The sequence below is a fragment of the Salvelinus sp. IW2-2015 genome, linkage group LG35 (assembly GCF_002910315.2).
Source record: "Salvelinus sp. IW2-2015 linkage group LG35, ASM291031v2, whole genome shotgun sequence".
Lineage (NCBI taxonomy): Eukaryota > Metazoa > Chordata > Actinopteri > Salmoniformes > Salmonidae > Salvelinus > Salvelinus sp. IW2-2015.
This window is the reverse complement of record NC_036874.1, coordinates 17,432,556-17,448,648: the sequence shown is the minus strand read 5'-3', so window position 1 is coordinate 17,448,648 and position 16,093 is coordinate 17,432,556. Positions and strand designations below refer to the sequence as shown.

General features: G+C 43.3%; 1 protein-coding gene across 1 annotated transcript in view; it reads right to left on the bottom strand.

Annotated features, from left to right (window-relative positions):
- Positions 1-16,093, bottom strand: part of LOC111958868 (zinc finger protein 236-like) — an 84,595-nt gene that overhangs the window by 58,956 nt on the left and 9,546 nt on the right. The window contains 4 exon segments of the mRNA XM_070437291.1: positions 45-219; positions 2,382-2,555; positions 2,999-3,121; positions 9,539-9,711. Of these exon segments, the coding sequence (XP_070293392.1) occupies positions 45-219; positions 2,382-2,555; positions 2,999-3,121; positions 9,539-9,711 (645 nt within the window).

The window sequence follows — 16,093 nt, the reverse complement described above, 5'->3', positions numbered from 1 at the left end:
GACATACACAAGCACACATGGACATTATTTGGGGTATGCCCTACCTGGCATCTGTACAGGTTTTTTGAAGATTTTCTTCTCCTTCTTGGCGGTTTTGTCCTGGCCTGGTAACTTCTTACTGTCAGGTAGAGCCCCCTCGGCAGCATGGCTCTGAGTCTGTCTGGCCACTCCGTTGGTCTGGGACTGAACCACGCTCAACCCACTGTTCTCCAGGGCTTGCTGTGTGGGTTCAGGGGTGACAGGGTTTATTTTATTTTTTTGACTAATACTATGAATTAGTACATTTTTCCATCCACAGTATTGGACAATACTGTGCTGTATCCCTCGATCACATTATTAGAGCTAGGCTACATGACGCTAACCAGGATTCCCGGGACTATCCTGGGCCCACTCTTCACGTTTCCCCAAAAAAGGGAAATTACAACGTTTTCCCCCCAATGTCGCACTATTGTAATTCCACGGAATACACAACATGCGCAGCAGCAGATTTGCAAGATATAAAATATCACATTATCCAAACAGGTTGTCGCAAAGAAGCCTTAAAAGTAGTGTATTTACTTCACAAAAAGTCATCATAAATTCAAAGCACACGCATAATTGACACTGCCAGACTGCACACGAGACCTGAATGAAGTTCTCATCAGAAGCAAACAGAAAATTCGATCCCGGTCCCAACCCAAGCCTGGTGAGCTAAATTGAGCAAAATTGCTAAGCTTGCTAGATAACCTCCAAAAAATGACAGAATAGCTCCTATTTGGCTAAATCTAGTTGATGACGATAGAGATAGCAGATCAGCTCAGGAATAACGGGGAGATGGAGAGAGGAAATTGTTTAAATATCAAGGTGTTATATTTGATCCATGTTTAAAAATGTAAATATCCATATCGACTCTCACCATTTGTTGATCACACATTCTCTAGGGAAGCTCTCATAATGGGCGGCAATAGGAGACAGCGCAGAGAAGCGCGTGAAATGTTATAGCGGTATTTTGACATGCATTGGGGCAGCCTAGTAGTTAGAGCGTTGGGCTAGTAACTGAAAGTTTGCAAGTTTGAATCCCCAAGCTGACCAGGTACAAATCTGTCGTTCTGCCCCTGAAAAAGGCAGTTAACCCACTGTTCCTAGGCCGTCATTGAAAATAAGAATTTGTTCTTAACTGACTTGCCTAGTTAAATAAAGGTCAAATAAAATAGACAAGATGTTCTTGGATAGTCCAACCCCTGGATTACAGAATAAAGTTAGGACTTTTCATGCGAGACAGGAGTCAGGATTTTGCGTTTCAGTGGGATTGGGACGATAAGAAAATAGCCTTGACTCTATATAAGGCTACTACAATAGATAAGTATATTAGTCGATTTAGGCTACATTATTGCATGCTAAATGTTTCTGATCAGTGAACGATTAAACGAGTTACCACTTCCACTTGTCCAGCCAGAGATCAATTAACCAAATATACAGACAGATTCAGTGAAAAAACAAATCACATTGATTGACTATAAGACAAGTCACGGGCTTTTTGAAGGGAGTAAGACAGGCTACGACGCGAGTGAAGAGAAAAATCCACTTGTATAACATGCAAGCAAAACGTTCTGATCAGCTAATATAATGAGCAAACTAATATAAAGATGATCATCAGCACTCACCTCAATTTAGCTAACATTTCCCCAGCTTAATTGCTACAAAATATCCAAAACGGAGATCCAGCGAGAAAGAAAATCCCCAACGCTTGCCTCAAAGCAGTGCGATGGCGCTGTCCCAATCAAAACAGTGCTGAAATGATCATCTAGCTGACCACACACACACACGACTATTGCTTTAAATGAGTATAAAGGGTTGCATATGACTTCGGGAGTTTCAGTCCAAGCAAGAATTTGATACATGCCTTCAATTGCATTAGCCTACTTTCATCTAATATTTTCATCATTCAGATGATCATAACTAAGGTGAGAGTTCCTCTCTCTGTACTTTTTCATAGGCCCAATGGCTGTTTCCCCGTCTCCTCACTCCACTGCCGCCCACCCCTGCCGCGTTGTTCTCAACACCAGTTTAAATCAATATTGCCTATTGTAATCTAAAAATCGGTACCAGAAGTTTCCCGGTCCTCCCTTGTAAAAAGGCTATTTTAGGCTTTGGGGTTAAGGTTAGGGTTACAATTAGGGTTAAGGTTAGGGTAAGGTTTAGGGAAAATAGGACTTTGAATTGGTCCTCAAAAAGTCCTCTCAAGTATAGCAGGGCAGGTGTGTGTGTGTGTGTGTGTATACACATGTATCCATGAGTACGTGCGTGCGTGCGTTCGTGTGTCTGCGCGTGCGTGTACGCTTATGAGCATGCGTATGTATCTACATGTGTGCGTGCATTCCTGAGTGTGTTATGGTTCCCACCTGTAGGATGTCCTGGTTGATGGCCGTCTCCATGGTGATGGTCTGTTCTTGGGGCTGTGACTGGGTCCCCTCCCCTGACACCTGCTCTGACAGCTCTAGGAGCTGCTGGATCACGTCAGTCACCACCTCGCTGCCCTCTGACCCCGCCACGCCCTGACCCGACTCCTCCACCTCCTACGGGACAGCGAGGGAGGGTGTGAAGGTGGAGAGAATGAGAGGAGAAAAAGGGAATACTGAGAATGGCAGAGGTTAGCTGATCTAAGCAGCGTAGAGCATTTTCTATCTTTTGTTTTTTGCAGTGCATCATTGATGAGCGAATTTTTTTTATGGAAGCCTAGTTCACCTAATTAATAGTGAACCTGAACACCTGATTTTCAAGGTTCCATTTATGACATATTATGAAAATGAGAGGCTTTTTTATATTGAGACCCACTCTGAAATAATCACATAAAAATCTGCATGTAGTGGTAGAGCTACACGGAGGTTCCAGTGTGGGTGTGTGTGTGTCTGATCCCTCAGCATCAAGCTAGCGTGAGGCAACAAACTGAATGCAGAGGTCCGAAACCGAATCAGGAGAAACTTCTAGAAGTTCACATCATCTGCATGCACTCGCTCACCTGTGTGTTGGCCGATTCCTCTATGAGCAAGATGTGCATCTTGCTGATGTGGGCGTTGAGACTGCCCAGCTTTTTGAACACACAGCTACAGTCCATGCACGGGAACAGTGGCACCCCCGTAAGCTGAAGAGACACATATACAGGAAACAAAGTCAGTATACACACAACTGTGATTATTACTTTATATTAAATGAGCTGTTAAAGGCCTAAATGCTTTCATTGGATATGATGCCATTGGGAATTAGCAGAAAGCTACATTCTTCGTCGATTTTTATATTAATAATAAATCATTTTACATCAGGTAAAAGGTAAACTACCTCATGCCATGTCATTCTAATTTAATACCAACTAAGATGTACACTGAGTGTACAAAACATTAGGAACATCTTCCTAACATTGATTTGCAACCCTTTTGCCCTCAGAACAGCCACAATTCGTCGGGGTGTGGACTCTACAAGGTGTCGAAAGCGTTTCACAGGGATGCTGGCCTATGTTGAATCCAATGCTTCCCACAGTTGTGTCAAATTGGCTGGATTTCCTTTGGGTGGGTTCTTGATACACACAGGAAACTGTTGAGCGTGAAAAGAACTGGAGCGCTGCTGGGTTTGACACTCAAACCGGTGCGCCTGTTACCATACCCCATTCAAAATGACACCGAAATCTTTTGTCCTGCCCATTCACCCTCTGAATGGCTAACATACACAATCCATGTCTCAAGACTTAAAAATCCTTCTTTAACCCGTCTCCTCCCCTTCATCTACAATGACTGAAGTGGATTTAACAAGTGACCATAAGGGGTCATAGCTTTCACCTAGGTTCACCTGGTCAGTCTATGCCATGGAAAGAGCAGGTGTTCCTAATGTTTTGTACAATCAGTGTATACATTATACATATTTTATCTTCCGCCAAGACAGATATTACAAATATCCATCTTCTGATTATTTTAAAGGGCAATCTAATATAAGGCAGCGATTAGGAGGATAGAGAACAATTTCATGCAAAAACAATCCCACTTCCCTGTCCATATTCCAGATGCTGCTTGTGAAATGCATTCCCACTCACATCCGACTGTAATATATTCATAAAGTCCCTTCATAAAGCCGAGGTCCCGACTGCCAGAGTAGGTTGAAGGACACTCGTGAGAATCACATGCATTATTCAAAACAACGTTGAATGAATACGGGTTGGGGCTTCGGGGCAGATTCAAATCAACTCACCGCATCACTACCAGTTAGCACTGACGGACAAAAACACGCTACGGAGGCTCTTTAGAATCTCTTCCCCATTTGTTTCAAAATGGTCGGTTGATAAAACGATCACAGGTATTTGTTGTGAGGGGTGGGGAAAATTGAAAGGCTATCTGATTGAGTTGGCCACTCAATAACAAAAGGACGAAGCCTCACATTTGCATGTCCTCATTTGCGTCGATGTAAGTAATGGTGACTACTGGACACAAATTCGATGAAAGTAGCACTCAGGTCCAATAGAGCATACAGCCAGTCACTCAAAAACGGCTACCTATAAAACACTAACTCCTCGACTGCCATCGTCATACTGAATAACCCAGAGACTGCTTTTCATTTAGGCTCATTATTTTCCCATGGAATGTCAAATATGTGAAAATATCACAGATGTGTGCAATGTTGCTACATCAGTAATAGAAGCTTCTGTTTCATAAGAACGTTCTATATTATTTCCGTATATCTAACTGATTAAAGACAGAAGGGCAGGGGGGGGGGGGGGGGGGGGGGGGTCAAAGGTCAAGAAGACACAAGACCCACCTTCATCAAATCCATTTCTACCATTGACAATGTATGATTTTGTCTGTGATCAGAATGCATGCAGAGGCATTTTTTTGAACAGGCTCCGTTGCTGACAGTGTAATAGAATGGAAGCCTTCTTTTCTGAGTGGTAAAACGCGACAGCAGATCATGAACTGGTGCAGCATTAGTCTGGATCCATCCATCGATCTGCGTGCCCTGCCCTGCATCCCTGACGGAGTCATCTCTTTTTGCCATTTACCATTCATGACCCGAGCTGCTCCATCGAGGCGGTCAGAGCTGGGCGCTTCCTCTGGCTCTCTTCCTCTCCATTAGTCGCCTTCTTATTTTTTTATGGGCCTGCAACCGACCGAGGAGTCCATGCTCTTCTATGGACATTACAGGATATTTAGGGAGCCTAAAAATGACCTGGCTGGCATATAATATGAAACAGTAGGTTCTTGCGTTCAGCTAGATGACTCATAAGATACATTTTCGAATTACATAGGCTACATACTCGTGGAAAAAGTTTGGGCACCCCTGACTATTCCATGATTTCCATTTATAAATAATTGGGTGTTTGGATCAGCAATTTCATTTTGATCTATAAAATAACTGATGGACACAGTAATATTTCAGTAGTGAAATTAGGTTTATTGGATGAACAGAAAATGTGCAATATGCATCAAAACAAAATTAGACGGGTGCATAAATTTGGCCACCCCAATAGAAAAAATCACATCAATATTTAGTAGAGCTCCTTTTGCTAAAATAACAGCCTCTAGACGCTTCCATAACCTCTAATGAGTGTCTGGATTCTGGATGAAGGTATTTTGGACCATTCCTCCTTACAAAACATCTCCAGTTCAGTTAGGTTTGATGGTTGCCGAGCATGGACAGCCCGCTTCAAATCATCCACAGATTCTCAATGATATTCAGGTCTGGGATGGCCATTCCAGAACATTGTACTTGTTCCTCTGCATAAATGCCCGGGTAGATTTTGAGCAGTGTTTTGGGTCGTTGTCTTGTTGAAATATCCAGCGCCGACGTAACTTCAACTTTGTGACTGATTCTTCAACATTATTCCCAAGAATCTGCTGATATTGAGTGGAATCCATGCGACCCTCAACTTACAAGATTCCCAGTACCGGCACCGGCACGGCCACACAGCCCCACAGCATGATGGATCCCCACCAAATTTTACTGTGGGTAGCAAGTGTTTTTCTTGGAACGCTGTGTTCTTTTGCCGCCATGCATAACGTCCCTTGTTATGACCAAATAACTCAATCTTTGATGTATCTGATGTTTCATCAGTCCACAGCACCTTATTCCAAAATGAAGCTGGCTTGTCCAATGTGCGTTTGGCATACCTCAGCGACTCTGTGCTGTGGCGTGTGTGGCCAGAAAAGGCTTTTGCCGCATGCTCTCCCATACACCGCTTCTCCTTGTGCAAAATGCGCTGAATTGTTTGAACGATGGCACAGTGACACCCATCTGCGCAAGAATGATGTTGTAGGTCTATTGGAGGTGTCTGTGGCTGTTTTTTGACTCGTTCCTCCACGCATGCGCTTGCGCCTTGCGGCCTCTCCGATATTTTAAACGTCTGGAACGTGCCACTTCTGGGCCTTACTAAGAAACTCTGTGCCTGTGGTCTTCCATTTCCTCTACTATGTTCCTCACAGTGGACACTGACAGCTTAAAGCTCTGCGATAGCTTTTTGTAGTTCTCTAAACCATAATGTTGAACAATCTTTGTTTTCAGGTCATTTGAGAGTTGTTTTTGAGGCCCCCATGTTGCCACTCTTAGAGGAGAGTCAAGAGAACAACAACTTGCAATTGGCCACCTAAAATACCTTTTCTCAATGATGGATGCACTTGTCTATGAAGTTCAAGGCTTAATGAGCTCACCAACCCATTGTGTGTTCCAATTAATCAGTGCTAATAGTTACAGGATATTCAAATCACAGAATGACAAGGGTGCCCACCATTTTTGCATTAGCCTATTTTTCCAACATCTGATTTAATTTCATACACTTAATATTGCTACACTTAAAATAATTTGTCTGGACAATACCCCAGTACTCAGCTTTTATTAGAAAATGAAATGGCATGCCACTGTGATCATTTTCTGTGACGACAGAGTAAATTATTATGCAGCCTCAGAGGGGTGCCCAAACTTTCTCATACGACTGTAGGTGACGAGGACAATTAACTGTAATTTAAGCTCATTCTCTGTCTAAGAGACTGATTTTTTTTTAACCTGCAACAGAGTCTCGCTCTATCGAAGCAATTGAGCCGGGAGGAGGGTGACCGTGTGTGGGAGTGAGTGAGAGAGAGCGAGACAGGGGGGCCTGTCCAGAGACCCTTACACCATGCCCAGACCGGACGCATGCAAATATATTTTGTAATAATAATTACATAATTTGTCCTATTTAGCTAGCTTGCTGTTGCTAGCTAATTTGTCCTGGGATATAAATGTTGAGTTGTTATTTTACCTGAAATACACAAGGTCCACTCTTCCGACAATTAATCCACACATAAAACAGTCAACCGAATTGTTTCTAGTCATCTCTCCTCCTTCCAGGCCTTTTCTTCTTTGGACTTTATATTGCGATTGGCATCTAACTTTCATAGTATTACCACGACGAACGACCGACCGACCTCAGTTCATCTTTCAATCACCCACGTGGGTATAACCAATGAGGAGATGGCACGTGGGTATCTGATTCTATAAATCAATGAGGAGATGGGAGAGGCAGGATTTGCACCGCGTTCAGCGTCACAAATAGAACTGACTTCTATTTTAGCGCTTGGCAAAGCAGACGCTCATTCGCGCACGTGAGTAGTGTGGGTGCAATGATTGAATAACATGTATGTGTACATTTATTTTTGCAAGGCTCGCGTACGCAACGCGAGTGGTGTGGTCAGCATTTTAGACTCTAACCTAGATGGTATATACAGTGGGGTCCGAAATTATGTAAAAGTAAAGATACCTTAATAGAAAATTACTCAGGTAAAAGTGAAAGTCACCCAGTAAAATACTACTTGAGTAGAAGTCTAAAAGTATTTGGTTTTAAATGCACTTAAGTATCAAAGGTAAATTTAAATCGCTAAAATATACAGTACCAGTCAAAAGTTTGGACACACCTACTCATTCCAGGGTTTTTCTTTATTTGCACTATTTTCTACATTGTAGAATAATAGCGAAGACATCAAAACTATACTTCAGATTCTGCAAAGAAGCCACCGTTGCCTTGATGACAGCTTTACACACTCTTGGCATTCTCTCAACCAACTTCATGAGGTAGTCACCTGGAATGCATTTCAATTAACAGGAGTGCCTGTTAAAAGTTAATTTGTGGAATTTCTTTCCTTCTTAATGCATTTGAGCCAAGGTAGGGGTGGGTATACAGAAGATAGCCCTATTTGATAAAAGGCCAAGTCCATTTTTGGCAAGAACAGCTCAAATAAGCAAAGAGAAACTACAGTCCATCATTCCATTAAGACTTGAAGGTCAGTCAATCTGGAAAATGTAAAGAACTTTGAAAGTGAGGTCGCAAAAACCATCAAGTGCTATGATGAAACTGGCTCTCATGAGGACTGCCACAGGAAAGGAAGACCCAGAGTTACCTCTGCTGCAGAGGATAAGTTCATTAGAGTTAACTGCACTTCTGATTGCAGCCCAAATATATGCCTCACAGAGTTCAAGTAACAGACACATCTCAACATCAACTGTTCAGAGGAGACTGCGTGAATCAGGCCTTTATGGTCGAATTGCTGCGAAGAAACCACTACTAAAGGACACCAATAAGAAGAGACTTGCTTGGACCAAGAAACACAAGCAATGGGCATTAGACCGGAGGAAATCTGTCCTTTGGTCTGATGAGTATAAAATTTAGATTTTTGGTTCTAACCGCCGTGTCTTTGTGAGACGCAGAGTAGGTTAACGGATGATCTCTGCATGTGTGGTTCCCACCATGAAGCATGGAGGTGTGATGGTGCTTTGCTGGTGACACTGTCAGTGATTTATTTAGAATTCAAGGCACACTTGACCAGCATAGCTACCACAGCATTCTGCAGCGATACGCCATCCCATTTGGTTTGCGCTTAGTGGGACTATCATTTGTTTTTCAACAGGACAATGACCCAAAACACACCTCAAGGCTGTGTAAGGGCTATCTGACCAATGCGAGTGATGGAGTGCTGCATCAGATGACCTGGCCTCCACAATCACCCGACCTCAACTCAATTGAGATGAGTTGGACCACATAGTGACGGAAAAGGAGCCAACAAGTGCTCAGCATATGTGGGAACTCCTTCAAGACTGTTGGAAAAACATTCCTCATGAAGCTGGTTGAGAGAATGCCAAGAGTGTGCAAAGCTGTCACCGAGGAAAAGGGTGGCTATTTTGAAGAATCTCAAATTTGGTTACTATATGATTCCATATGTGTTTTTTCATAGTTTTGATGTCTTCACTATTATTCTACAATGTAAAACCCTAAAATTAGTCGGTGTGTCCAAAGTTTTGAATGGTACTGTACACACACACACACACACACACACACACACACACACACACACACACACACACACACACACACACACACACACACACACACACACACACACACACACACACACACACACACACACTACCTTGTAGACAACTTTGAGGATCAGACAGGTGAAAGCTATTTGCCAATAATAATTCCACCCAGCCGACTGATTAAAGACCAGGGCAACAGAGATGTGCCAGGTGATGTAGTTAGTTGGTTGTTTACCTCAGAGTGCACTCTCTGGACGTGCGAGTGCAGGTTGCCCTTCTGCGAGAAGGAAGCGGGACAAAAGATGCAGAGGTGGGGCTTCTCTCCCGTGTGCCTCACCATATGGGTCTGCAGCACCACTTTCTGGTTGAAGGCCTTGCTACAGTGGCTGCACTTGTATGGCCGTTCGCCTGGGTAGGAGGGAGAGAGAACACAACTCAATACACCTGGGTGGTATAGATCAGTGGTTCCCAAATTGTGGGTCGGCAGGTGGGGGGGGGGCAGAATTTTGAAGGAACTCAGTCAGGCTTCCAACTTACTCTTGAAAGTTGTAATAGTAGAATGCACAAGGTGCAATTTCGATATTGGGTATTGCATCATCCGTTTTCCTGTTGTCATGTCAGTCATTGCATACTTCAGAGAGCTATTCATAAAGACATTTCAAGATCAACTAGCCCGTGTCAGCTAACGAGTTGATGCCCATAGATTTTGTTGTAATGCTTGAGTCACTCAAATGACACATGAACACACATTAGACATTGCAAAGTGTATAGAATTGCAAGAAAATGTGCTTTAAAACTGAAAACTTTTCTCTGCACCCCATGACAAAATGTGAGAGGGAGAGAGAGAGGGAGGCAGGGAAAGAACACGAAAGGGAAAATCAATGAGGGGCTATGAGTTCTGTGGAAAATAAAGCATGACCTGGAATGTGTGTTCGGAGTGGAACGAACCTTCCGCGGAGTTGCATTATTCTCCTGAGGCGAGTCCTGAGGTGATCATCTATTTTATACCATGGCTATAATTTAACGTATTTGCCAGTAGAGATGTGACAACATCCACTGAAGTAGCTAGCATGTTTACTAGCTAGCTAGATAGCTAGAGTAGTTGCCTTGGTAACCAAACAAATAGACTTGCTAGCTTAGCTAACTAAACCAATATCCTAGCTTGCTATTATGAAAATCGAATTCAACAATGATATTGATATTTTCAATTCGACTTTGGCTTTCAAAAGCAGCTAAAATAGAACATGTAAGAATGAACTTCATTGCCATTGAATTATACCGTGCAATTATACTGTGCATTATAGGGAAATGATGCACGCTCTAGAATGCCATTCAAGCCAATCAGAAACGAGTACTCAACAATCCCATGGTATAAAACTCATTATAAACTCGGTGGTTTGAGCCCTGAATTCTGATAGACCGTATACCACGGGTATGACAAAACATTGTTTTACTGCTCTAATTACATTGTTAACCAGTTTATAAAAGCAACCTCAGGGGTTTGTGATATATGGCCAATAAACCACGGCTAAGGGCTGTGTCCAGGCACTCCACGTTGAGTCATGCATAAAAACAGAACTTAGCTGTGGCCATATACCACACCTCATCGGGCCTTATTGCTTAAGTATACCTCGTTGGTGAGGTGTAACACACAATACTCAATACACCTGGGGGATACAAAAGGGAAAAGAGAGAGAAGAAGAGGGAGAACACACCACTAAATAGACCCATTCCCAGCACATTCCCAGCACACGACACACTGAGATGCGTGCGGCAGTATGAAATACATCGCCATCTGTGCCCATTGAACATAGCCTAGATTTGCGTTTTTATTACCTCTAAACAAAATACTTCTTGCTTGAACAGTCGTTAAGATTATATTTGGTTGTTATCTTCGCAAAAAAAACGATTTGATGCAGCAGTTGTTAGCTAGAATGCTAACGCTCATTGATATAGCCTGTAGCAAAAGGTAGCAAAGAGCCATTTTACTGGTTGAACTTAGGACACTAAAGAGGCCTTTCTACTGACTCTAAAAAACACCAACAACAACAAAGATGCCCAGGGTTCCTGCTCATCTGCGTGAACATGCCTTAGGTATGCTGCAAGGAGGCATGAGGACTGCAGATGTGGCCAGGGCAATAAATTGCAATGTCTGTACTGTGAGACTGAGACAGAGCTACAGGGAGACAGTAGGGAGAGCTGATCGTCCTCGCAGTGGCAGACCACATACAACACCTGCACAGGATCGGTACATCCGAGCATCACACCTGCTGGACAGGAACAGGATGGCAACAACAACTGCCTGAGTTACACCAGGAACGCACAATCCCTCCATCAGCGCTCAGACTGTCCGCAATAGACAGAGAGGCTGGACTGAGCACTTGTAAGCCTGTTGTAAGGCAGGTCCTCACCAGACATCACCGGCAACAACATCGCCTATGGGCACAAACCCACCATCGCTGGACCAGACAGGACTGGCATGAAGTGCTCTTCACTGACGAGTCGCGGTTTTGTCTCACCAGGGGTGATGATCGGATTCGCGTTTATCATTGAAGGAATGAGCGTTACACCGAGGCCTGTATTCTGGAGCGGGATCGATTTGGAGGTGGAGGGTCCGTCATGGTCTGGGGCGTTGTGTCACAGCATCATCGGACTGAGCTTGTTGTCATTGCAGGCAATATCAACGCTGTGCGTTACAGGGAAGACATATTCCTCCCTCATGTGGTACCCTTCCTGCAGGCTCATTCTGACATGACCCTCCAGCATGACAATGCCACCAGCCATACTGCTCATTCTGTGTGTGATTTCCTGCAAGACAGGAATGCCAGTGTTCTGCCATGGCCAGCGAAGACCACGAATCTCAATCCCATTGAGCATGTCTGGGACCTATTGGTCCGAAGGGTGAGGACTAGGGCCATTCCCCCCAGACATGTCCGGGAACTTGCAGGTGCCTTGGTGGAAGAGTGGGGTAACATCTCACAGCAAGAACTGGCAAATCTGGTGCAGTCCATGAGGAGGCGATGCACTGCAGTACTTGTTGTTGGTGGCCACACCAGATACTGACTGTTACTTTTGATTTTGACCCCCCCTTTGTTCAGGGACACATTATTCCATTTCTATTAATTCGCATGTCTGTGAAACTTGTTCAGTTTATGTCTCAGTTGTTGAATCTTGTAATGTTCATTCAAATATTTAAATCAAATCAAATGTATTTAAATATTAGCTGATGTAAGAAGGGCTATCTCAAAGTGCTGTACAGAAACCCAGCCTAAAACCCCAAACAGCAAGCAATGCAGGTGTAGAAGCACGGTGGCTAGGAAAAAATCAATAGAAAGGCCAAAACCTAGGAAGAAACCTAGAGAGGAACCAGGCTATGAGGGGTGGCCAAGATGTTAAAATGTTCATAAATGACCAGCATGGTCAAATAATAATAATCACAGTAGTTGTCGAGGGTGCAACAAGTCAGAACCTCAGGAGTAAATGTCAGTTGGCTTTTCATAGCCGATCATTGAGAGTATCTCTACCGCTCCTGCTGTCTCTAGAGAGTTAAAAATAGCAGGTCTGGGACAGGTAGCACGTCCGGTGAACAGGTCAGGGTTCCATAGCCGCAAACTTACACGTGTTAAGTTTGCTGAAAATAAACGCAGTTGACAGTGAGAGGACGTTTCTTTTTTGCTGAGTTTATAATGCAGTTGATTTGCGATGACAAACATTATGTTAAGCAAGACATTCATACGAGCCTTAAAATCTAAAAGTACTGTGAGATGCACTCATAAGCAACATGTAAATAAAAGCTTTTTATGATGCCATTCTATTAGAACTACCTCTTGTTCTGCCATCAACTTGCACGCGTCGCCCTCATGTGACAATGTTTGCAGAATGTCCAGGACCCATTTTTTTTAATTTTTATAATGACAATTACAACAATACTGAATGAACACTTATTTTAACTTAATACATCAATAAAATCTATTTAGCCTCAAATAATGAAACATGTTCAATTTGGTTTAAATAATGCAAAAAAAAGTGTTGGAGAAGAAAGTAAAAGTGCAATATGTGCCACGTAAGAAAGCTAACGTTTAAGTTCCTTGCTCAGAACATGAGAACATATGAAAGCTGGTGGTTCCTTTTAACATGAGTCTTCAATATTCCCAGGTAAGAAGTTTTAGGTTGTAGTTATTATAGGAATTATAGGACTATTTCTCTCTATACGATTTGTATTTCATATACCTTGGGAGTTGATAGGCTTGAAGTCATAAACAGCGCAATGCTTGAAGCATTGTGAAGAGCTGCTGGCAAAACGCACGAAAGTGTTGTTTGAATGAATACTTACGAGCCTGCTGGTGCCTACCATCGCTCAGTCAGACTGCTCTATCATATCATAGACTTAATTATAACATAATAACACACAGAAATACGAGTCTTAGGTCATTAATATGGTCGAATCTGGAAACTATCATCTCGAAAACAAGACGTTTATTCTTTCAGTGAAATACGGAACCGTTCCGTATTTCATCTAACGGGTGGCATCCATAAGTCTAAATATTCCTGTTATATTGCACAACCTTCAATGTTATGTCATAATTACGTAAAATTCTGGCAAATTAGTTTGCAAAGAGCCAGGTGGCCCAAACTGTTGCATATACCCTGACTCTATGTGCAATGAACGCAAGAGAAGTGACACAATTTCACCTGGTTAATATTGCCTGCTAACCTGGATTTCTTTTAGCTAAATATGCAGGTTTAAAAATATATACTTCTGTGTATTGATTTTAAGAAAGGCATTGATGTTTATGGTTAGGTACACGTTGGAGCAACGACAGTCCTTTTTCGCGAATGCGCACCGCATCGATTATATGCAACGCAGGACACGCTAGATAAACTAGTAATATCATCAACCATGTGTAGTTATAACTAGTGATTATGATTGATTGATTGTTTTTTATAAGATAAGTTTAATGCTAGCTAGCAACTTTCCTTGGTTTCTTACTGCATTCGCGTAACAGGCGGGCTCCTCGTGAGGCAGGTGGTTAGAGCGTTGAACTAGTTAACCGTAAGGTTGCAAGATTGAATCCCCGAGCTGACAAGGTAAAAATCTATCGTTTTGCCCCTGAACAAGGCAGTTAACCCACCGTTCCTAGGCCGTCATTGAAAATAAGAATGTGTTCTTAACTGACTTGCCTAGTTAAATAAAGGTGTTAAAAAATATCTTTAAAAATTCTGCAAAATCGGCGTCCAAAAATACCGATTTCCGATTGTTGTGAAAACTTGAAAACGGCCCTAATTAAATCGGCCATTCCGATTAATCGGTCGACCTCTAGTGTAGGGCTTGAGCATAGCCTGGAGGTGGGGGCAGTTCCTCTTGCTGTTCCGTAGGTAAGCACCATGGTAGTAGTGGATGCGAGCTTCGACTGGAAGCCAGTGGAGTGTGCGGAGGAGCGGGGTGACATGAGAGAACTTTGGACGGTTGAAAACTAGGCGGGCTGTAGCGTTCTGGATAGACCTGCGCCGCTTCCTGTGTGAAGAGCAGTTTCGTCTTGTCTAAGTTGAGCTTGAGGTGGTGGACCGACATCCAAGTTGAGATATCTGCCAGGCACGCAGAGATGTGTGTCGCCAACTGGGTGTCAGAAGTGGTTATTAAGGAGAAAAGTAGTTGAGTGTCATTCGCAAAGCAATGATAGGAGAGACCATGTGAGGATATGACGGAGCCGAGTGACTTGGTGTACAGAGAGAAGAGGAGAGGGCCTAGAACCGAGCCCTGGGGGACACCAGTAATGAGAGTACGTGGTGCAGCCACAGATCCTCTCCACGTCACCTGGTAAGAGCGGCCTGCAAGGCATGATGCAAAGGATACCGGCTTTAGTTTCAGTTAGCTAACTGGAGCCTGCAGGCTGAGCTTGAAACACCATAGCTCCCCTCAGCACATCCCCTTAATGTGCTGTTTGAGATTCAGAGCACAGACCAACCATCTCCAGCACAGCATTAGTCATCCATCCAGCCCACAAATTAACATTAAGATGAGGTGGCACGGAGGGGCTCTGTGAGGAAGGATAGCTGAAACTCTGAATGAACTCAGAGGAGTCTGGGCTTAAGGTGATATGTCTGAAAGGAAATCAGTAGGTGTATTAGGAGGAATGGCAACTTTTGAAAATTTTACGTTTATTTCAAATCAAATCTAACAATTCCCCAACAACTACCTAATACACACATATCTAAAGGGAGGAATAAGGATATGTACATATAAATATATGGATGAGGGGCATAGGCATGGTGCAACAGACGGTATAAGGTACAGTCTATACATATGAGATGAGTAATGTAAGATATGTTAACATTATTAAAGTGGCATTGTTTAAAGTGACTAGGCAGCAGCGGCTCTGAGTTAGTGTCTTGGAGGGCAGGTATTTTGCCCCCGGTGATGCGTTGTGCAGACCGCACCACCCTCTGGAGAGCCTTGCGGTTGAGGGCGGTGCAGTTGCCGTACCAGGCAGTGATACAGCCCGACAGGATGATCGATTGTGCATCTGTAAAACTTTGTTAGGGTTTAGATGACAAGCCAAATTTCTTCAGCCTCCTGAGGTTTAAGAGGCGCTATAGCGCCTTCTTCGCCACACTGACTGTGTGGGTGGACCATTTCAGTTTGTTTGTGATGTGTAAGCCGAGGAACTTAAAACTTTCCACCTTCTCCACTACTGTCCCTTCAATGTGAATAGGGGGTGCTCCCTCTGCTGTTTCCTGAAGTCCACAATCATCTCCTTTGTTTTGTTGATGTTGAGTGAAAGGTTGTTTT